Raw genomic sequence first — 24546 nt, forward strand, 5'->3', positions numbered from 1 at the left:
CCCAGCGCCTGCCAACCTAGCAGTTCGAAAGCACCTCCGGGTGCAAGTAGATAAATAGGGACCGCTTACCAGCGGGAAGGTAAACGGCGTTTCCGTGTGTGGCTCTGGCTCGCCAGAGCAGCGATGTCACGCTGGCCACGTGACCCGGAAGTGTCTCCGGACAGCGCTGGTCCCCGGCCTCTTAAGTGAGATGGGCGCACAACCCCAGAGTCTGTCAAGACTGGCCCATACGGGCAGGGGTACCTTTACCTTTACCTTTATTATTATTATTGCCAGCCCTTTGGTTTTGTGGATGGGGGAAGTGCCAAAGCTATTCCACCTCCTCTGCTTTGGCAGCCCTGTCCATGGAGTGGCATTTTGAAAAGGAGAGGAGTTAAGAAGTATTGTGCCCATTTGCCTTCTCTTTGTTTTTCTGTGCATGGAAGGACTTATTGAAAGTAGTGGGGGAGAGAAGCTCTCTTGCCCATGGAGGGCATTAGGAAAGGGGAGGGGAGAAGAAGTGTCAGGCCTGTTTGCCTCCTCTTTGCTTTGCTATCCACCAGCCTGGTGCAGCAAGCAGTGGGAAGCTGCTGTGCCCATGAAGTTTTTGGAAAACATGTGTGTGGAGCGGTGAAGGAAGAACCACAGGATCCACCTGTTTGCTGCTCTACTTTGTTTTGCTGCCTGCCAGTGACACGGAGCAATAGGCAAGCAGCTTTTTTTAAAAGAAGAAGAAGAAGAAGAAGAAGAAGAAGAAGAAGAAGAAGAAGAAGAAGAAGAAGAAGAAGAAGAAGAGGAGGAGTGTATTGGGATGTGGCGGGAGTGTGGGAATTGCCTGTTGCTTGTTTTACTGCCTGTCAGCCATGAGGGGGACTTTTTGAAAAGGGGGGGGGGGTGAATGGAAGAAGAAACGTAGGAATTGACCTACTGTGTTTGTTTTGCTGCCTGCTGGCATGTGGGGCAGGCACCTACTTGAGAAAGGCCTCAGTTGAATGTGGGGGAAAGGATAAGGCGATTCTTTCCTGTTTCTACTGTATGCCATACAGCAGATATTGTTCTAAATCTGATTTTTTTTGGGGGGGGCACTGCAGAGGCAACCTCATCTTCATAATCTCATTTTTTCCTAATTGTACCAAAGTTTTTTTGGGAAGCAGCATCACATTCCCCCTGATTGTTCCTCAACTGGTGTGTGTGTGTGTGTGTGTGTTTTGTAGGGGCTGGCATCCATTTCAGACGCATCCTTATTATCATCAACACCTTTTCTTCCTGCCAGGTCCACAGCAGGGATTATTTCCAAGTTGTCTGATGAGGGGGCAGCATAGTGCAAAGGCAGAAACATTATACACCCCGAATTTTGACATCGTTACGTTTAGGTGAACAAATAGGGCCACTCAAAATGGCTGCGCACAGGGCCCCACAAGCCATGAATCTGCCACTGGGTGTAGAGGAGCATATCTCCGGCACATAATCCTGCCCGGGCCCTTTTGGCCAGCTGAAGACTCTTCTGGTGCTGCCATTGTTGCATGAGATTAGGTCTGTTGCTTGCCAGAAGGTCTTCTCGGCAATAGCACCCCAGCTACGAAAGACTCTCCCCTCAAATCTTTGATTGGCACTAAGCTTTTTTCAGCATGCTGTTTTGTTCCCAAGAGATAATTGTTTGCGCCCTGAGTTATGAGACTATTCTGACCAATGGGCTTAATAGATGGATGGTGGCTGTGTTCCAAAGCGTATTTTGTTCTCCTTTTATAGTGTATCATGTTTTAAAATGTTGCGTTCACCTAATGAGGTCATACATCTTATAAATAAAAGGGCAGAGCTGTGGGATGCTGCGAGGGATTTACAAAACTATGCAGCGCTCTAACTGATTGGAGAGGATTTGGAGACTGTTTACAAGGCAGTCAGCCGGTTCTGTGGCCTGCGTAGAATCTCCAGCACACACAAGGGCTGCTTTCTCTGCACACTTCAGGGAAATCTATATGTTTCCAGAGCTGCTCGCTTCCCTTCACAAGGCCTTCATCAAAGTGCAAAAGCTAATACAGTCATACCTCTTGTTACGTTCGGTTCAGGTTACGTCTTTTCAGGTTGCATCCCACGGCAACCTGGAAGTACCGAAAAGGGTTACTTCTGGGTTTCGCCGCTCGCGCGTGCACAGACACACAAAATGATGTCACGTGCATGTGCAGCGAATCACAACCTGAGTGTGCGCAGACGCGGGTTGTGTTCCTTTCAGGTTGCGAACAGGGCTCCAGAACGGATCCCGTTCGCGACCAGAGGTACCACTGTAGTGAGAACAGTTAGAAATTGTAAGGCCGAGTAGGCTTGCTAAGATATATAAGGTTGAATCAGATAAGTGCTGGAGATGCAAAGAGGTGGAAGGAACGTTCTTTCACATGTGGTGGACTTGTAAAAGAGTATTGGGAAACAATCCATAATGAATTGGAAAAAATGTTTAGCAGTACTGTTCCAAAAAACACACACAGAAACCAAAAACAGAGTTCTTTTTGTTGGGGATAACTCAGACTGAAATTCCCAGGTGTCAAAAAAGGTTATTTATGTATGCCACTACTGCGGCCTGTGTTTTGTTAGCTCAAAAATGGAAAACAAGTGAGGTCCCAACTAAAGAAGAATGGCAACATAAGCTGATGGACTAAGCGCAGCTTGCAGACTTAAAATATAGAATAAGAGAACAAGAAGAACATACGTTTAGAGAAGATTGGAAAACGTTTATTGAATATATGGGGGGAAATTGTGTCCACTTGAAAACGTTGGCAGCATTAAGATAAATTCAACAGCGTAAATAAGTCTTGATGGATGTAATAATGAAATATGGAATGCTTTAGTTTTTGTAAAATGTGCAGGGATTTATGATATGCAAAATGAACCATGGAAAGAGAAGAAGGGATGTCACTGATATTTTAAGGATGCTTAAATGAGTATTCTAAATTGTAAAACATAAAACTGAATATTAAAATGTATATATATATATGTATATGAAATTGTAAGGCCGACACTGGGACACATGCAGGTTCCAAACCAGGATGCCTTTCAGCTACACTGAGCTCTGCTCTACAGGTAGGTGCGACTGTTTTCCTGGCACCGGGTCTTCCATACATGCAACTTGCCCCTGGATTGGCTCTGATCAGAAAAGCTCATCTACGCATGGCGTTTGGGAAGGGGCCAATGCAATCTCATTCCCCATCTTCATGTATTGACTGTCTCTATATCAGCCACCCGCACACAGTTTACGTGGAACAAAGCTGCGTGAATGCAAGACTTGGAACTCCCAATGTCTTTTTTCATGTCCATAAACAGCCACTGGGGACAGGGGGGAAATCCAATTTGGACTGGGCTAGGTGTTCTGGTTTGTGAATAAGTTCCGCTTCCTGTTGTGTGTATTCCGTTTGTAAATTGAGTCTCCCACTGGTAATCAGAGGCTTCCTGTTGAGTCTGTCGGCTGTTGAGTCCCAAGCACCCATGCAACACAGAGGTGATATTTGGTGCTTTTGTTTTTGCTATTTTTTTGAGTTTTTGTTTGTGTGGCTTTTTCGTTTTGACTGTGACTTGTTCTTCGTTTTATGGGACTGGCTTATGACTATGGCTTGCAGCTCCATTTTTGTGACTGTGGCTTGCGACTTCGTTTTTGTGACTTTTGGTGACTGTGGAACCCTGTTCAGCTACTGATTGACTTTGTGGCTGCAGAAATGGATAAAAGCCCCCCAACTAATGACTATCATCAGTGCACATAAGGAAAAGAATTAATTTTAATTTTTATCATCTACAATACTGTCTTATTGATTTTATAGTACAGTACATTGATTATTGCTTTCATTTTATGGATCAATGGTCTCGTTAGATAGTAAAATTCATGTTAAATTGCTGTTTTAGGGGTTGTTTTTAAAAGTCTGGAATGGATTAATCCATTGTGCATTACTTTCTACGGGAAAGCGCACCTTGGTTCTAGAACACTTTGGTTTTGGAACAGACTTCTGGAACTGATTGACTTTGGGAACCAAGGTACCACTGTATTTCCCTTCCCTAAAAATGGGTTTCCTGATTCACTTGTTTTAATAGCTTCAAAATAAGTGAAATCCAGTAGTGAGCTGACATCTACTGGCTAAAAGCTGCAAGTTGCATTACAAACACAAAAAAGCGCATTCGTTTCAAGCAAACCTTTGCAAAGGCAGAAATCAGCTGGAGGGATGACAATAACCAGGAAATGCCTAAATAAAACAAATAAATAGCAACTGACAATCAAGAAACAAAGAATGTTAATAGCTAAAAAATGAATAATGTTAGTGAGAGAGAGGACAGAGAGAAAAACACAGTTAAGGAACATATTAGCATGTGCTATATAAAATTAGGGTTAAAGTCTGTGCTTTAAGTGGTCAACAAATAACATCTTGCAAGGCTTCTACTGTTTTCAGAGAAGCAAAGATTGTGCAGAGACCATTTGCTTTCATTTAACATCTCAGGTTTTGAAATGCTTCAGGTGGTGAATTTTTGCTTGGATCTACCACTCTCAGTTGGGACGCAGGTGGTGCTGTGGGTTAAACCACAGAGCCTAGGACTTGCCGATCAGAAGGTCGGCGGTTCAAATCCCCGCAACGGGGTGAGCTCCCATTGCTTGGTCCCTGCTCCTGCCAACCTAGCAGTTCGAAAGCACGTCAAAGTGCAAGTAGATAAATAGGTAAGGTAAAGGCGGGAAGGTAAACAGCGTTTCCGTGTGCTGCTCTGGTTTGCCAGAAGCGGCTTAGTCATGCTGGCCACATAACCCGGAAGCTGTACGCTGGCTCCCTCGGCCAATAAAGTGAGATGAGCGCTGCAACCCCAGAGTCGGCCACGACTGGACCTAATGGTCAGGGGTCCCTTTACCTTTTACCACTCTCAGTTACTAAAAGTTTCATTTTCAGTGACCTTATTTAGGAAATAAATAATTAAGAAGCAACCAACAATGTACAAACTTGTAAATGTAGCTGATCATCGAATTTCAAAGCTATTGTTAACACAAAAATTGTTTGTAAACAGATCGGTATCTTAGCCTCTGATTTTTGGCAATCCTACATAAATATCCTAGCTTAATACACACAGCACAACACCAAGAATTTTCAAACTTTTCATGGACTATATGCCAATTGATACTACTGTAACTGACATTCCAGAATGTAAAGATTTACACCAAACTGGACTGTACAAACATTTTATATGGCATTACCTTGTAAATCAAATGCACCATAAATCTTTCAAGATAATCCAATAAAAAACAACAAACTTGTACATTGCACTTTTTGATGGAGGAACTGTGTTCCTAATAAAAGTTTCCTTTTGCAAAACTCAGGAGTATGTCGTAGAACAGAGCTAAGCATTTCACAGCTTTTCGGCTATTAATAGGACTCCCAGCTAAAAGGTCCTAATAAATAAAGACACATACGGAAGTCACAGACACATAAAAAAAGATGTCTTATGAATACATAGATGTGGAACTGACACTGAAAGCCTACCCAAGTATGGAATAAGGCAGACACACAGCTGAGCTGAGAATCATTTCTGTAGTTACTGAATGCTCTCTGGAAAACTCAGACTGGAGCCCACGACAGTGATATGCAACTCTAATTCTGAATCTTCTTTCCACATCCCTGCTGTTTTCATCAACAGACCATGGGTGTCTATACAATAGCTGTGCTCATTTAGTCCTGAAATGAGCTATGTGTTGCAATACGATTAGCTGCTTCAAGAAGCTAGAACCCGCCCAATCCTATGCAGATTCAGGCATACCAAAGCCCATTATATGTGCCTAACTCTTCATGGGATCGCATTGCTAGCATAACAAAATTGGAAACTGTGAATAAATTATTCTGTCTGGATGCACTGGGAACCCTTAGCTTGCTGTTGCTCATGGCAGGCAAGGCAATTAGATATTAGAAAACTCACAAGGCATAAATTGACCGCAAACCAGCAGCAAATCTATGGCTATCCAAATGTTGTTAAGGTATGTTTCCGAGCACAATTCAAAGTGTTGGTGCTGACCTTTAAAGCCCTAAACGGTCTCGGTCCAGTATACCTGAAGGAGCGTCTCCACCTCCATCGTTCTGCCTGGACACTGAGGTCCAGTGCCAAGGGCCTTCTGGTGGTTACTTCGCTGTGAGAAGCCAATTTACAGGGAACCAGGCAGAGGGCCTTCTTGGTAGTGGCACCCGCCCTGTGGAATGCCCTCCCACCAGATGTCAAAGAGAAAAATAACTACCAAACTTTTAGAAGACATCTAAAGGCAGCCCTGTTTAGGGAAGCTTTTAATGTTTAATAGGTTATTGTATTTTAGTGTTTTGTTGGAAGCCGCCCATAGTGGCTGGGGAAACCCAGCCAGATGGGTGGGGTATAAATAATAAATTATTATTATTATTATTATTATTATTATTATTATTATTATTACTCCTCCCATCAACCCTGATGGAGCTGGAGTTCAACAACATCTGGCAGAAGGCCACAAGTTAGTCACCTCTGAGTTAGGCCCACCCATATCAAGTAGGATAATTCAGTTTGGGGCAGCATGTGCAATCAAGGATGTCCTGGCTTGAAGTCCAATCTCCTGCCATTTCCCCCAGAATGGAAACATTCCAGATTCAATGGAACTGACACTGAAATAACAACATGCAGGATTGCAACCTTAGGAGAATAGCACAGCTCCAGTTAAGCTTAATGGACATGAAATGAGTCTCAAAAGCCCTGCTCGCAGGCCTACTCGCAAATAGTATAATCTTGGTGTCATGTTCGTAGAAGGAAAGGCTATGTTATGTTAGATCTATGCACCCTTTACTGTATAGTTCGGGGCTGCAATCCTATAGCAAACATTATGTGAGTGTAGCTGTTTGGGAGATGGGAGGAAAGAGATCGAGTGTGGCTTGTTACCACGGTTAGCTCAGAGATGGGAGAGAATTGCAGCAGAGGGAGAAGTGTCAGAGTGGATAACTGGGAATGAAAGGGATGAGAGGTTTAGGGAGCCATAAGCTGTCACCCTATGTCTCCTTGCATAGGAGTAAGCCCTCCTGAATGCAGCAGGACTAACATTTGAGTAGACATGTATAAAGGTAAAGGGACCCCTGACCGTTAGGTCCAGTCATGGATGACTCTGGGGTTGCAGCACTCATCTCGCTTTATTGGCCGAGGGAACCGGTGTCCAGCCTCCGGGTCATGTGGCCAGCATGACTAAGCCGCTTCTGGCGAACCGGAGCAGCAAACGGAAACGCCGTTTACCTTCCCGCCGAAGTGGTACCTATTTATTTACTTGCACTTTGATGTGCTTTCGAACTGCTAGGTTGGCAGGAGCAGGGACCGAGCAACGGGAGCTTACCCCGTCACGGGGATTCGAACCGCCGACCTTCTGATCGGCAAGTCCTAGACTCTGTGGTTTAACCCACAGTGCCACCCGCGTCCCTAGACGTGTATAGGACTGTGCTAAGAGTGTTCATTCTGCTCTGATTATACAGATTATTGATGCTGAGATAAGGGGAACCTGTGGCCCAATTTAAGGTGTTCACACTAGTTTAAAGCCCTGAACAACTCAGGCCCCAAAGACCTGACAGGTGTCCTCTTCCTTCCCTACAAATCCTCTCAGAAGTTAAGAATGGGAGAGGGGGCCCTACTGGTTGTTTCCTCCACCTCAGAAGGTCAGGGACGTGGTAGCCCCTAAGTCATGGAACTCCCTCCCCAAGGAGATGTCTCTGGCATCTTCATTATGGCATTGTGTTTTCATGGTTATAATCCGCCCTGGGACCTTAGAGGGAAGGGCAAGTTGACAACAATAAGTCTGGACTTCAATGGCCGCTATCGCTGACCATTGGGCCATGGTGGCTTGGGGCTGGTGAGAGTTGACTGTCAACAACATCTGGAAGACCACAGGTTCCCCATCTCTGATTTATGGCATTGTACATTTTGTTCATCCAAAATATTAATAACCTGTTATCCAAAATAAACCCTGTACCTGTTTGAGCAAAGTCCTGGAGTGTATTGCTTTCTAAATGAACCTATGTTGGTAGGAGCAGAACACATGACCCCAGGATATATATTTTTAGACGTAACACCACCCTGCAACTTTTGTCCTGCAGCAAACATCCGCAGCAAAGCTCTCCTATTTCCACTAAATCTAAACTATCATGGCATGATTGCTATTTGTAACACTATTCCAGAAAGGTTAAAATGACATTGTAGAACACTTTAACTAATCATTGGGCTATGATCTATTACTGGCTCAGTGAATCTAAATCAACCATCACACTCCTCGGAGTGAAAATGTACCACAGACACAACAAAACAGCAATCTCTTATATTCACATCAACAAGGAATCTATTCATGGAGACAGGCATATCATTCTGGATCACATGAATCTCTTTTCAAAAAGTTTGCACTGACAGACCCTGCTTTTCCAACCAGATGGAAAAAATAAGCATTTTTAAAAAACAAATGGGACTGAAATCTCTCCCCACCCTGAAATATAAGTACTTGCCAGCAGAACATGGCAAGTACTTATATTTCCTAACTGCAAAAGACAAATCCCCATATTGTAATAGGATGCCCTAGAGCAGCAGTGGGGACATTTGGCTCTCCTTAGATTGCTGAACAAACCTAGACAGCATCTTAAAAAGCAGAGACATTACCTTGCCAACAAAGGTCTGTATAGTTAAAGCTATGGTTTTCCCAGTAGTGATGTATGGAAGTGAGAGCTGGACCATAAAGAAGGCTGATCGCCGAAGAATTGATGCTTTTGAATTATGGTGCTGGAGGAGACTCTTCAGAGTCCCATGGACTGCAAGAAGACCAAATCTATCCATTCTTAAGGAAATCAGCCCTGAACACTCACTGGAAGGACAGATTGTGAAGCTGAGGCTCCAATACTTTGGTCACCTCATGAGAAGAGAAGACTCCCTGGAAAAGACCCTGATGTTGGGAAAGACGGAGGGCACAAGGAGAAGGGGATGGCAGAGGACAAGATGGTTGGATAGCGTTCTCAAAGCTGCTAGCATGAGTTTGACCAAACTGCGGGAGGCAGTGGAAGACAAGAGTGCCTGGTGTGCTCTGGTCCATGGGGTCATGAAGAGTCGGACACAACTAAACGACTAAACAGCAACAACAACAAAAGATTGCTGAACTACAGTTCCCAACAGCCCTAGCAAGCATGGCCAACGGTTGGCGCGGGATGGGAGCTGTAGTCCAGCAACATCTGATGGGCCAAAGCACTGCCACACCTGCCCTACAGGAACGATTTAAAACTCCCCAAGTTTAACAGTGCAATCCTACAGGCATTTACTCAGAAGTCAACCACCTAGTTAAGTCAGACAAACCTAGGCTGTGTACCTTTAAAGCACATTCAAAGGACATTTTTTCCTCTCAAAAGAATTCCAGACACTGTAGTTTGTTAAGGACTGCTGGGTGTTGCAACTCTGCGAAGGATAAACTACAGTGCTCCGAGTTCTTTCAGGAAAATAATACACTTTAAATGTGCTTTAAACGTATAATGTGTATGCAGCCTGCATATCACCTTTCTGTAAACATTACAATAACCCTTTAAATATATATATATATAAACACACCAAACAATAGATCCATGACATCTCCCTATTGAAGACAGCTAAAGGAGAAACAGTAAGTGCATTTAGGACTGCAGTCTAAGTAGCCAGCTCTTATGTTTCATTCCTTTGCTCCAAACTGACACTAAAACGGAACTTTTATTTCTGATGCTGTTTCATTAATGCATAAAAACAGCAGAGGGCCCCATAACCATCTAACAGCAATTGCATTGTTAGATCAGTTCTGGGACAGATCATTACAGATTTAGGCAGCCTCCTCCCAAAAGAAACCTTACATGCACGACTACAGGGTCTCCAAGCGAATTTGCCCAACCCTTTCTTACAAAGAAGGGGCTTTTAACAAACTTACCAATCTGAGTACATGCATGCACATAAGAATGAATTAATGCCATCAGGTGTAGCACCCTTGGAAAATGCTATGGCTGTGCTAATTAGAGCCACTTGGACTTTTCTAGGCAGCAAAATAACTCTGTTTCAAAGGTAAGGTTACATGTTTTGCTTTATATTTTAAAAAGGACTTTTTAGGGAAATGCCGGGAGAGAGAACTACCTGTTGAATTAAACCAGTTGTCTTTAACATTGCTGTGGAACACAATGACAAATTCCAATAAATGGTGGGCGGGTGCTTTTATTGAAAATATAAATAAAAGAGCATTATTTAGCAGCTGCTATGGCCAGAGTCCCATCATAGTGCACAAGCATACGTCTGTGAGGCCTTTCTTTCTCTCCTCCATGACATTCTAGACATTATTCCATCCTCCATTTTCTTTATTATTATAATTTTTTATTGGAAATTTTATTTACAACATAACATAAACCCCCCACCCCCCCAATACAAAAATCCACCCTTATTAAATGTGAACATAACATACAATATGCATAACATACAACAATACAAACAACCAAATAAAATACATTTTCATATTTAACACTGGTCAGAGATGCACAGTTCACAGCTTCTCTTCGGCAAAGTCAGTGCAGGATTTGACCCTGAATAGTTGGATCTCATTTGGCTCCCATAACATCAACAGAAACTCTCTGCTGCAGTTCCATGAACAACTTAACTTTTGTAAGTAAACGCCATCTAACTCAATGGACGGCTGAATAAACTTGCATCTAAGAAGGCTGCAATAAAAGTTTCGATAATTATCCACACAAGTTTAGATAATCGTTCTCATAACACTATTACAGGAACAGGAATCAATGCTTACGTTGATTTAATGTAAATCGGGGGAAGTAATGTTTGGACAAGCTAGACTCTCCACATCTCCCTTTATTTCCCATAAGCACTACTCTCTGACTTGCTTGCTTAATGAAAGAAATTAAGACACACAACCACTCCATATGTAGCTAAACTGAAATACAACTAACATGCTATTTAATTATTCTGGGTGGGTTTTTTTCTTTTCTAAAACAAACTAATATGGGAAAATACCTGAGCAGGTGTTGCCATTGTGAAATTACAAACTGCAGATGTGGCTAAATCCCATGTAGTGGAAAGGCAAAGGGGAGAGTTCTGATGTGCTGTGCTTCAGCGCTCTGCTTCTTCCTTACAGGTAAGTTGCTGGGCTGGTTCATGTTATAGCTCTGATTTCCAACTACTTTTATTTATTTATTTATTTTTCCTTTTATTGCCTTCTGAATCAGAAATTGTGCACGATGACTTCTGGCTTGGCTGCCACTGCTAGGAATGACATAATGAAAAGAAAAATATTTCCTAATTATGAGATGGTTCCATAAATAATCAGATCCACAGTTAGTTTTGCCTGCAAAAGACAAAAGGAGGAGCTGACAAAAGTATAGGTCTTTGCAAACAAAAACAAACTGTATTGAACTAGGTAGGATACACACATTTACAGTTACAATATGTCCTCTTTTTCCAGGATGCATCCTCTTTGTTATGGGTATGTAAAATGATGGCCACCGGTTCTCTGCCCTGATTTAGATGTTCAGCTCTGTGCCCTTGGGCAAAGGGTTGGGTGAAATGTCCTCCCCTCTTCCAGCAGCGCCCCCAAATATTTTTTTCTAATCAAAATATTGTCCCTTTCTGGTTTTGGGTGGTTGATATTTACAAACAGGCGCAGCTGCATGGTCTGTATTTGTTACAGACAAGTGAGAAACCCAGAGTCTAGACTCTGGCTCCTGGAAGCTAATGCCAGATCGTCAATGCACTCTAGAGGCAAAGGGTTTAACTCAATTTACTCACCTTAATTTGGGGGGGGGGGGCTGTACATCTCATCAGAAGCACAGGCTAGCTCCCACTGTCCCAGAGATATCTATGTTATGGTGGTTGGTCCCTCTCTGCTTCTGGGTTAGAAGCCACACCCTGTTGGCTCCTCCTGCTTGTGCATAGGAAATATCAGCAGGAATTGTGGGACTTGTAGTTGTTGAGAGACTGTGTTACATGTTAAGTTGTGGGTGAACATATCAGACGACACAGCGATTCTTCAAACAGCTCTTGTTTATTCACAGGCCAGGCCAGAACTGAACTGAAAGGGTTCAGCCAGCCTGCTTATATAGAGCTCCACTAGAACGCAAAAGTAACCATTTTCTGTAACTATCCAATCACTGAACGTCACTTTCAATCCCTTATTTGCATATGTGGACCTGAGTGAAAACTATCTACAGTATTCCCCCTGCTGGCCCAGGGTGAGAACTTCAGTACATAACATTGCATAAGGAGGCACATTTTTCTTGGTTGACTTTTCCTCTACAAGTGCACCCAAGAAGGGGTACAGCTGGCAGCTTGCTGTTGAGAACCTTGGCTTGGTGTCTTCTTACTCAGTTTCTGCTCAACAATAGGAAATCTTGAAATACCTGGCCACATCATATAGATGGAGGGAAAGAATGACCAAATTGCTTGTCTTACAATTTTGTTTTTCCCTTCATCAAAAAGATTCCAGTGCAGTTTAATGCACGAGAGGTTGGGTTTTCTAGGTGAGCAACTTCAAGGTTTGTTGCCCACGTTTTTGCATGTGATGCATGCAGTGTTCTGACTACTAATTGTAACAACCATCTCCAAAATCTAGTTAAGTTCTGCTCTTGAATGACACGAAACCTTGAATTTTATTCCGAGGACTGGCGAGACTTCTTAAAAGTCAGGAGCACTGGTTAAGCCAGCTAGGAAATTGGGAGCATACTGCGCCAAAATACTAAGAGAAAGGAGTAGTGGCTTTGTAGCCAGGAGAACCGTGCAACTGTTTGGTTAAAGCGCAACTGACCCAATGCTCTACATCAGACTGGAAATTATTCACAATATTGTCTCAAAAACAGCAACTGTTTTGAAGGTTGTTGTAGTACAACAAAGACGTTCCCCCCCCAACCAAATGGTATGCAGGCACCTGCCCATCTATATATGAATCAAGTCTGTTGTATGACTCCTTATTGCATTAGCTGTGTTGAACCTAGATTCCCCTAGTGTGCTAGTACCTTAATTAACAGTTGCTTTGAATAAAATTCTATTACGTTTCTTAGAACCTCTTAATCCTCGCTTAATTACAAGCTCAATTTTTCCTCCCAGTACTTTGTTTCTCTGCTGTACCTCCTGAGTGATTGGCTTATGGCAGGCTCTGAATCCATATCCAGATGGCTTGACAAATTGGCTGACAAAAACTCAGTTGTGTACAGAGTTGAAGTTGCAATTAATTTGGGCTTTCTACAATCCATATCTATCTATTTACAGTATATCAGGAATGGGCACCCATAGCTGGGGTTGAGAAGAGGCGGAAGTCCAATATCCTCTGCAGAGGCACAGATCCTGATTTGAATATCTGTTGTTGTTGTTGTTGTTGTTTAGTCATATAGTCATGTCCGACTCTTCATGACCCCATGGACCAGAGCACGCCAGGCACTCTTGTCTTCCACTGCCTCCCGCAGTTTGGTAAAACTCATGCTAGTAGCTTCGAGAACACTGTCTGACTATCTCATCCTCTGCCGTCCCCTTCTCCTTGTGCCCTCAATCTTTCCCAACATCAGGGTCTCTTTTCCAGGGAGTCTTCTCTTCTCATGAGGTGGCCTTCCAGTGAGCTTTCAGGGCTGATTTCCTTAAGAGTGGATAGGTTTGATCTTCTTGCAGTCCATGGGACTCTCAAGAGTCTCCTCCAGCACCATAATTCAAAAGCATCAATTCTTCAGCGATCAGCCTTCTTTATGGTCCAGCTCTCACTTCCATAGATCACTATTGGTTTGAATATCTATACCCTCTTTTTATGTGACCTCTTTTGCTCATCTTCAAGAAGTGTCTCCAGCTACTTAGTTTCTGTGGCAGTATCATGCCCTAGCTTCTCGGAAAGACTAGATGCATGGCAGTTCTGAAGCAGACTTGACAAGTTCATCCAGGATTAAAGATTCTATGACAGTTAGGAAGACAGTTGAGAGTCCTGGACAAATAGCGAGGAATCTGCATGATTCAGGGTGTGGATGTATGAAATGGCCTCTTCTGACTCTTAGAAAATAAACTGACTTTTTAAATAACCCCTTTCCTAGAACGACAAGCCAAGGGACACCAGGTATGGCATGAAAGCAATAGCTGTCCCCCACAGTTTTGTCATCCATCATCTTGCATTCAAACACATGCTACCTCTGGAAACTGGCTGATGATATCCCTTTGTATGTTGTTGGATCCATGCAGATATTGTTGGTTTATGCTGGGGGAGAGGTAGGTGGTGGGATCACAGCTCCTCACTTTATGCAGGAGTTCCTATTTCCTTGGCATCTTCTGAGTGGCTGTTAGTGGTTCACTGTCCTAGACACACACACACACACACACACACACACACACACATATATATATATATATATATATATATATATATATACCAAAAAATGGGGATATGAATGGGATAATCTCATGGATGTGTCTGTCAGAATCCTGGGACGGATAGATAAAAATACAGTGGTACCTCGGGTTAAGTACTTAATTTGTTCTGGAGGTCCGTTCTGAACCTGAAACTGTTCTTAACCTGAAGCACCACTTTAGCTAATGGGGCCTCCTCCTGCTGCTGCTGCTGCGCCACCGCCGTGTGATTTCTGTTCTCATCCTGAAGCGAAGTTCTTAACCCGAGGTACTATTTCTGGGTTAGCAGAGTCTGTAACCTGAAGTGTATGTAACCTGAAGCGTCTGTAACCCGAGGTACCACTGTATTACACTTTGGCGAGTCCTACCCGAGAGGCATCCTGACTAGCTGATAATGAGGGTAATTTCCTTCCTAGTGTTTAGATGGGTACCCCCAAATCCCACACCCCTTCCTGCTTCTTGTGCAGCTACCAATGGGCAGTGCACTCTGCCCTCTCCCATTGGCCAGGGGACCAAAGAACTGCTGGAAGGTGCTCTCTGTTCCGCAAGCATCATGGCAATGGGTAGATCAACCTGGCCCCATCCATCAATGAAGAAGAAGCTGCAAATATCTTGTTTGTGCCCCCCCCCCCCCGGTAGAAAACATGCTTGTAAGAAACTTGCAACTAAGAACTAGTGCTTGACTATACTTTTTTCCTCCCCGCCACCATCCCCTCCTTTTCCTCTTCTTCTTGTATCGTGTATTTTAGACGGTAAGCCTGAGGGCATCTTATTATTGATCATTGTAAACTGCTCTGTGAGCCTTTTGGCTGAAAAGTGAGATTTTTAAAAATGCAGTACAAAGAGCTACACATGCAGTAGGTTTCTTTCCCCTCCCCCGACATCCCCCAAGTTGACCATAAGAGGGATTGCTACTCCAGGTATCCCTCACCCTAGTTTTGCCATCTGTAAATGGGTTTTGCTATTGATTCATGCACGAAACATGTGCCTCTGGTGCCTTTTTGAGGCTTTCCACATTATCTATAATAATAATAATAAATTTTTACTTATACCCCACCCTTCCCGGTTCAGAAAACTGGGCTCAAGGGGGATAACAACAAATTTAAAACACTTACCATATTTTTTGCCCTATAGGACGCACTTTTTCCCCTCCAAAAATGAAGGGGAAATGTGTGTGCGTCCTATGGGGCAAATGCAGGCTTTCACTGAAGCCTGGAGAGCAAGGGGGGTCGGTGCGCACCGACCCCTCTCGCTCTCCAGGCTTCAGGAAGCTATCCACATGCCATAGGAGAGCTGCGTGACTTTGCGCAGCTCTCCCACGGCTAGCAGAGAGCTTGCCTGCACCCCGAAGCCTGGGGCGCGCTGAGCTCAGCACGCCCCAGGCTTCAGGCTTTGCGCAGCTCTCCGCTAGCCGTGGGAGACCTGCGCGAAGTCACGCAGCTCTCCCACGGCTTGCGGATAGCAGCCTGTTCTGGGGGCTGGGGTCGGGGGAAGCTCGGGCTTCCCCCGCCCCAGCCCTGCACCTGGGGGGGGGGGGAAATAAAAATTTTTTCCTTTATTTCCCCCCCAAAAAACTAGGTGCGCCCTATGGGCCGGTGCGCCCTATGGGGCAAAAAATACGGTAATTGATGCAATGACAAACAGCATAAAATACAGTATAAAATGTGAATAACAATAAATTCAGAATTCAAAAATCAATGTAGGGGGGAAATCCATCCAATAAACATTAGGTGATCACCAGGGCTAGCTGGCTAAATTAGTCCTGTTTGGGCCAGCGAGGAGACCAGGAGAGAATTAGCTGTGGGATCCCAGAGTGGGTAATCTTCATAAAAAGGGGAGGGAAGGGGAATAAAAAATCAGGCTAAGTTCAAATTGAAAGCCAGGTGGAATAGCTCTGTCTTACAGGCCCTGCAGAAGGAAATAAAGTAAAGACAAAATAATGAATCAATTCACATGCCGTGGATCACTTTTCTTGCAGATTCTCTGACAGAGAGGTTGACCTACAAGGCAACAGATACGCCTTAGAGATCAACATGACTGCCCCAGGTCAGCAGCATACGACAATTGTCAACCCTCCCCCTCCAGAATACATCAATGCCCAAGGAACTGGCCGCTTGACAAATCAGCTTCAGTATTTGCAGAGGGTGCTCATGAGAGCGATGTGGAGACATAACTTCTCCTGGCCGTTTCACCAGCCGGTAGACGCTGCAGGCCTAAACCTCCCGGTAAGAGTTTACTGTACTTTATCTTAAACAGAAATATGAATAGTTAAGGAAGACGCAGGGGTAGACGTGTCTGAAACTGCAGCTCATCTTTCAGTGAGAAACTCTGGTGCTGCAAGCACATCAGCCTTAAAGGTAAAGGGACCTCTCACCATTAGGTCCAGTCGTGACCGACTCTGGGGTTGCACGCCCATCTCGCTCTATAAGCCGAGGGAGCCAGCATTTGTCTGCAGACAGCTTCTGGGTCATGTGGCCAGCATGACTAAGCCGCTTCTGGCGAACCAGAGCAGCACACGGAAACAACGTTTACCTTCCTGCCAGAGCGGTACCTATTTATCTACTTGCACTTTGACGTGCTTTCAAACTGCTAGGTTGGCAGGAGCAGAGACCGACCAACGGGAGCTCACTCCGTTGTGGGGATTCAAACCGCCGACCTTCTGATCGGCAAGTCCTAGGCTCTGTGGTTTAACCCACAGCGCCACCCGCATCCCATTATCTGTGGCAAATCCTTGAACTTCCTCTCTCTCGCTGTTATCACATATGGCAAACTGAAGCAGGTGTTCCTGCATAACAGAGCAATCTTATCCCTGACCAGGCAGGAATGGGGTGCCATGGGACAAAGTGGTATAGCCACTGTTGCTCGCATCAGCCGGGGGAAAGGTGGGGATAGGCCATAGCTGTCAACTAACAGATCTGAAAATAAGGGACCAGCAGCCTCGAAAACAAGGGATCAGCAGCCAAAATAAGGGATTTTCCAAGCACAGGTATGTTCAGCTTCTGAGCCCCTCCGAGCCAAAGGCAGAAAGCCCAGCCAGCAGCCAAACGAAGCCTCAAGCGGTGGTTCCCACAGCACAGCAACCCGGCAAAGGGGATGCAGCAAGGAAAACCACCGTCACCTCTCCACTGGGAAGCGCTGAGCAAAGGCGAATCCCCAGGCAATGTGGCTGATTTGATTGGCACAAGGCATGCAAGCTCCACCCCCCAGTCATTCTTAGACTCCTTATTGGGTGAGCAATGCAGCCAAGCAACACAGTTGGAACCTCCCTCCTCCCTGGCCGGCAGGGGAGAGGAGCTGCTTCCTTTGAAACCCAGGAAATTTAAGGGACATCATCAATAAGGGACAGCAGCAGGACACGGCGCTGGGATAAGGGACTTTCCTGCCAAATAAGGGACGGTTGACAGCTATGGGATAGGCATAGCCCTGCTCAGCACTGCACCAGTCTCGATTGTGTGGGAATGTTGTGAACAGTAGGAGAGGATATATTGATTCAATATTATCCTTCCTCACTCACGCCAGTGAGCTGGTAGCAGAGCATATTCCCTTGCACATTGCTGGAAGCAAGTTGGTCAATTCGTTTGAATCTCCTGAGTTAAGCAAACCAGTCTGGCTTGTCTAGATTGGATTTGTTCCTGGTAAATTCCCCTTTTATTCCTCTTAAAAAGAATAAAGACACAACAGTCTTCTCTTAAAAGTAATAAGGAGTTTATTCTCATTCAGTTCACAGTAGGTTCCCTGAAGGGCAGGCTTCAGCTTGTAGTTACAGAAGAGCGTGTGGGTTAATCTCATATGGGGACTGAGCCCATGTGCTGCTGGACATGCAGCAGACAGCAAAAGACATCAAGATAGATCAAGAGAAAAATGGAGGAAAGGGAAGATGGCTGCGTGACCAGCCCCTTTATAGGATTTGCCAGGGTCTCACCTGACGACACGCAGGGGGAGGATGCTCCAGACCAGGAGTGACAGGAAGTCCTCCTGGCTGGATCAACATTCCCCTGTGTGTCTACTCTCGGCAAACAGGAAATGTTGTATTTGACTGCTTTTGTGATGTTACACCCAGCAGACTGGACCCAATACCATCAGCAGGGTTGGTCTGAAATCCAGTGGATTCTGGGCTGGCTCCTCTGAAGTCCCATTTTTGGGGCTTCCTGTGAGCCGTTGCCCAGTGGGAATCCCTCCAGAGCTCAGGGAGCTCAACACCAGATGAAAGATCACTCCATGGATGGAGCACGGTGGAAAGGTTTTGGGCTGGATGAAAGGAGTCTTTTCTGTATCCATCTCACTTGGCATGGTAGATTGGGTTTTTGAATTGCTACTCAAGTGATTTAAGAGGAGGGTGTTTCTTCATGAGCACGAGCACACTCCTTGTTAATATAGTTAATATAGTCTTTTAAAGTATCAATAAAAACGAGAGCAACCATAGATGGTGAGATGCTCTTAGGAATGCAGCTGTTGTGTATTTCTAAATACAGATACACTGCGGTATATAATGCACAATAATAGAATCTTAATGCCGCAAGGCACCAACTATTAGAACATATCGCTATGAATTATAAATAATTACATCTGATAAAGAATAAGACACTACTGTCAATAAGATTGAAGCAAATTGGCTGGAAATTGTCATGATAAAAGAAAGTCACATACATTGTATATGTAGGAAATGGTCATAGCTGTCAACTTACAGATTTGAAAATAAGGGACCAGCAGCCTTGAAAATAAGGGATCAGCAGCCAAAATAAGGGATCAACAATTACTTTGATAAAATACATATTTTGTTGCGTGCAAATGGCTTTAGATACCTATTAGGTCCATAAATGACCATATAGCATATATTCAACACAAATAAACAGCAACAATTTGTTGTTGACAAAGCACAGCTGGACATAGAAAGGGCCCCATTACCTTCAGTAGCTTATTTAAGGGACATCATCAATAAGGGACAGCAGCGGGACATGGCGCTGGGATAAGGGACTGTCCCGCCAAATAAGGGACGCTTGACAGCTATGGAAATGGTCTGCAGCAATGTGTGAAAACACCCTAGTTCAATGTGGAGAAGCAACAAAATAATTACAGCTATGTAGTATTTATTCTAAGGACGCAGGTGGCGCTGTGGGTTAAAGCCTCAGCGCCTAGGACTTGCCGATCGAAAGGTCGGCGGTTCGAATCCCTGCGGCGGGGTGCGCTCCCGCTGCTCGGTCCCAGCGCCTGCCAACCTAGCAGTTCGAAAGCACCTCCGGCTGCAAGTAGATAAATAGGGACCGCTTACCAGCGGGAAGGTAAACGGTGTTTCCGTGTGCGGCTCTGGCTCGCCAGAGCAGCGATGTCACGCTGGCCACGTGACCCGGAAGTGTCTCCGGACAGCGCTGGCCCCTGGCCTCTTAAGTGAGATGGGCGCACAACCCCAGAGTCTGTCAAGACTGGCCCGTACGGGCAGGGGTACCTTTACCTGTACCCTTTAGTATTTATTCTATTTGATGGCAATTATTTTTTCAGCAGTTGCTATATAAAATGAAAAAAAAAATGAAATCTCTAAGAACTTCTTCATAATGAAGAGTAAGTCTTCTCCCTTAAACACAAATCCATAATTCATACTTGTAAAATAATTACCGCATTTTTCGTCCCATAGGACGCTCTGTCCCATAAGACACACCTAATTTTTGGGGGGGGGAATAAAGGAATTTCCCCCCCTTTATTTCCCCCCCAAAACCAGGTCGGGGAACAGCGGGATGGCGGCGCTGTACCTCCCCGCTGTCCCCCGAGCTTGTGGGGCTGGCCGATGTCTGCCCAGCGCGGGGGGGCACTCTGCTTCAGGGCACCCCACGCGTCGGGCGGCAGGCTGCTATCCGCAGCGTGGGGAGCCCCACGGGAACTCCCGCAGGGCTCCCCACACTGCAGAGGTCTGCCCGGCACGCGGGGCACTCTGCTTCAGGGCGCCCAGCGGCAGGCTGCTATCCGCAGCCTAGGGAGCTCTGCGGGAACTCCCGCGGGCTCCCCAGGCTTGCTGATAGCTTCCTGAAGCCTGGAGAGCCAGAGGGGTCGGTGCACACCGACCCCTCTCGCTCTCCAGGCTTCAGGGAAAGCCTGTATTTGCCCCATAGGACGCACACAGATTTCCCCTTCATTTTTGGAGGGGAAAAGTTCGTCCTATAGGGCAAAAAATACGGTAATGTGACTATATTATATATGGCCTTGCCCTCTTAAGTTCCCCTATACTATAATTAGTGCTATCAATCAATTTATCAAAACATTCACAAATTTCACTCTTCAACCTTCTTGGCCCCCTATCCAATCAATCAAATTAAAATACATTGTCTCTGAACAAAACCTCTGTATTTTATATACTGAAGGACGTGTAACATAAATTGAACTGGCAAAAATTCACTCAACGTAGGAAGAAAAGTCCATAATAACTGCATTTCATTTCCTATTACAGTAACTCATCGGAACTGAAAGAATGGAAAAGATAGCTGTTAACTTTCAGCAATACCAATTACAAATTTGCTGACCAATTAAAATAGGTCCCTTTTGAGTCATCTACCAGTTTACTGAAAGACCATGTAATCACAACTGATTTTGGTGCTTATGAGTATTCGATCTTTTCTTTTTCCTGACTGTTTATTGGCTGAACTATAACATGCATACTTAGTCTGTGGGCCTTTCTCTTCAAAAATCATTGCAGGGCTTGGATATTGTCAGTGAAGGCTAAACCCCTCAGACACGTTTCTGTTTTTCTTGACAAACTCAAATGGTCAGTTTGTCCAAAAGTGCTTTCAAAGTGACTGTCACCTTCCATTTCTGGTGTTGGATTTCCAAAGAAGCTGTCACTTGAGGTTAATATTAGAGGTCATTCACTCAGTGTAGTTATATATATATAAAGGAACTAGCCCTGGGCCTCTTCTGCCTCTTCAGATTTCTAAGGGAGACACTTAAAACGTATTTCATATACATGTAAGAGCATTGTACCATCAACCTTGGCTTGTCATCTATGAACAACTTTTTGGCGAATGCCACAGACAAAATTGTTCCTCCTCTGCACCTCTCTACCTGTGGCCGTGTGTCAGTTTCTTCCACTAACTGCTTGTCTGGATTAAAATATACTTATATTTGTTGGGTCTGGGGGGGTATATAAACTAAAATTCAGGGTGCCCCTGGAAACACCCCTAAACTGGGTATGCAGCTACAGTGCATCTGGGTTTTACTTGGCCTTAAGCATCGCGCTGTGGGTTAAACCACAGAGCCTAGGACTTGTCGATCAGAAGGTCAGTGGTTTGAATCCCCGCGACAGGGTGAGCTCCCGTTGCTCAGTCCCTGCTCCTGCCAACCTAGCAGTTTGAAAGCACATCAAAGGGCAAGTAGATAAATAGGTACCGTTCCGGCGGGAAGGTAAATGGCATTTCCGTGCACTGCTCTGGTTCGCCAGAAACGGCTTAGTCATGCTGGCCACATGACCTGGAAGATGTACACCAGCTCCCTCGGCCAATAAAGCGAGATAAGCACCGCAACCCCAGAGTCAGTCACAACTGGACCTAATGGTCAGGGGTCCCTTTACCTTTACCTTTTAAGCATCAACGAGGTGCTGGAGAAGATGTCAAGATCTAGGAACAGTTCTATAGGAATAGTGGGAATAATTCACGAGTTAAATTGTTTTGGAAAGCTGTGTTTTGCTCCTAATTACAGAAGGCACAATAACACCACCCCCGCAATTCATTAGCTGTCCGAAACCTTTCTCCAGAGGGAAAATGTGTTTTCCCTACCGTTCACCACCTCCTTGCTTTAAGAATTGCTGAGATTGTATTTAAAATACTTGACTTTAGCCATATAAATGCCGTTTTTCCTCTTACACCCAATCCACTGCCATAAATTAAGCATATTTCAGTAAAGCTTTGGAGAGTCGTTTACGTTGAAGGTTATATTTTGCTCTGAACACCTTTTTTCAATATGGAAAAGTTTTCCCCTCCAAGACACAAGGCCAGGAGTCTATGGTTACAGCAACTAACTGCTCTTCTAAGTCATGGTACTCTAACGTTTCTTTCTCTCTCTCTTTTTAAAAAAACTTCAAACAGGATTATTATAGCATTATTAAAAATCCAATGGACTTGACTACAATTCAGAAACGTCTGGAACACACATGCTACACTTGTGCTGCAGAATGCATTGAAGATTTTAAAACTATGTTTGCAAATTGCTATTTGTATAACAAGGTATGTATCATGTATAGCCAAAGGTGGCAGTTCTTCAGAATTCTCTGCAATGGTCTGTAAGGGCTACTTGGGATTATTTAATGGCAGCATAATCATCTGCTGTTGCTGCTAATAATTTAATTTATTGCTCACCCTTCCTCCTAAGGTACCAGGGTTGGTTACGACAATATACATCCTTTTAAAACAACTTACAATTGCCAAAGTAGGGCAGATTCTTAAAACAGGCATTTAATTGTATTGGTGGGATCCTCCACTTCTGTTTTCTTTTCCTTCTTCTTTTACTCTACTCAAATACCTGAACATCATCAAAAACATGCATAAACATTTGCACACGTCTCCTGCTACTCCACTTCCTGGCAATTGTTCCACATCCCCTCCATCTCAATTATTTGTTATAAAAGGTTTTGTTTCATCAAATCATAGAATTGTAGAGTTGGACGTGATCCTGAGGATCATCTACTAGTCCGACTGCCTGAAATGCAGGAATATGCAGCTGTCCCATACGGGGATCGAACCTGCAACCTGGGCGTCACCAGCACCATGTTCTAACCAGCTGTGCTATCCAAGTTGGTGTTGTTGCATTTGTACCAGGGTTTTCCAAACTTGGGACTCCAGCTGTTTTGGGACTGCAATTCCCATCATTCCCTAGCCATTGGTCCTGCTAGCTAGGGATGACGGGAGTTGTAGTCCAAAAACAGCGGGAGGCCCAAGTTTGGGAAACCATGACCTGTTCGCTTTGCCTGCTTCTAGCAGTGGCTAAACCAGGCTCCTTCAGAGTCCTGCCTTAATCTGCTTTTCATATCCACCTTTCCTATAATCTGCATCAAATTCAGCTGCATATGTATGTTTGCATGGGTACAATTTCAGGAACGAGGCACTTTGCAGGGAACGAAAAACCCATGTCTATGTAACTTGTACTTCTAGGATACTAAAAAAAAATGTCCATTAGCACCTTAGAGACCAACTAGGTTTGTTCTGGGTATAAGCTTTCGTGTGCATGCACACTTCTTCAGATTTCATGTGCCTGCACACGAAAGCTTATACAGTGGTACCTTGGGTTAAGTACTTAATTCGTTCCGGAGGTCTGTACTTAACCTGAAACTGTTCTTAACCTGAAGCACCACTTTAGCTAATGGGGCCTCCTGCTGCCACTGAGCCGCCGGAGCACGATTTCTGTTCTTATCCTGAAGCAAAGTTCTTAACCTGAAGCACTATTTCTGGGTTAGCGGAGTCTGTAACCTGAAGCGTATGTAACCTGAAGCGTATGTAACCTGAGGTACTATTGTACCCAGAAAGAACTTAGTTGGTCTCTAAGTTGCTACTGGACAATTTTATTTATTTCGACTGCGTCAGACCAACATGGCTACCTACCTGAATCTAGAATTCTAGGATACTACTGTTTTGTAGGAGCTGGTGTTATTGGAGTCCTTCAGCTGTTCCTAAGTCAGCTCTTTGCAAAGGGGGGAGACCTCTCGGATGAGCTGCAATGGAAACACAAACCCCAGGATTGGTGTGACAGTTCCCCATTCTCTCTAATGAGCCCTGAGCTCTGTGACTTAAAAATTAAAAACAAACCAGTCCCTGCCCGGTGACTCGCAGCTGAATGTAATGTGAATGTTAGTCTAGCATTAAAAGCATCTTGATCTCATGTGTAATGTTTGTCTTGCAGCCCAGTGATGACATTGTTTTCATGGCCCAAGCATTAGAAAAAGTCTTTCTGCAGAAAGTTGCACAGATGCCCCCCGATGAGAAAATAGTGGTGGTCAATAAAGGGAGAAGGAAAGGGAAAAGAACGGACGGTAAGAAAAGTAATTGAGCGAAGGTCTGTGACCAGAATGTGGCACCAATGGAAGTGGCTGTAAAATATTGCATTCTGGAGAGAAGCTTTTCCAACGGCAAACAACTAAAACAAAGAGTAAACAACTGAGACTTGTTTATGGGTAATGACAAGATTTAGTAGTCAGATTCGGCAGAACTGTTGTAGGATAAA

General features: G+C 44.5%; 1 protein-coding gene across 10 annotated transcripts in view; it reads left to right on the top strand.

Annotated features, from left to right (window-relative positions):
• BRDT (bromodomain testis associated) overlaps positions 1-24546 on the top strand; it is a 66259-nt gene that overhangs the window by 12943 nt on the left and 28770 nt on the right. For 7 of the 10 annotated variants that reach the window (XM_079981209.1, XM_079981213.1, XM_079981211.1 and 4 more), the window contains 3 exons: positions 16331-16577; positions 22419-22556; positions 24226-24355. In XM_079981209.1, the coding sequence (XP_079837335.1) occupies positions 16386-16577; positions 22419-22556; positions 24226-24355 (460 nt within the window). In that variant the 5' untranslated portion in view covers positions 16331-16385. Of the gene's footprint in view, positions 1-2968; positions 3052-13916; positions 14066-16330; positions 16578-22418; positions 22557-24225; positions 24356-24546 lie in introns of those variants that run through there. The other 3 variants (XM_079981217.1, XM_079981214.1, XM_079981218.1) reach the window with 3 other exon arrangements.

This window comes from Podarcis cretensis (assembly GCF_951804945.1).
Source record: "Podarcis cretensis genome assembly, chromosome: 6".
NCBI lineage: Eukaryota > Metazoa > Chordata > Lepidosauria > Squamata > Lacertidae > Podarcis > Podarcis cretensis.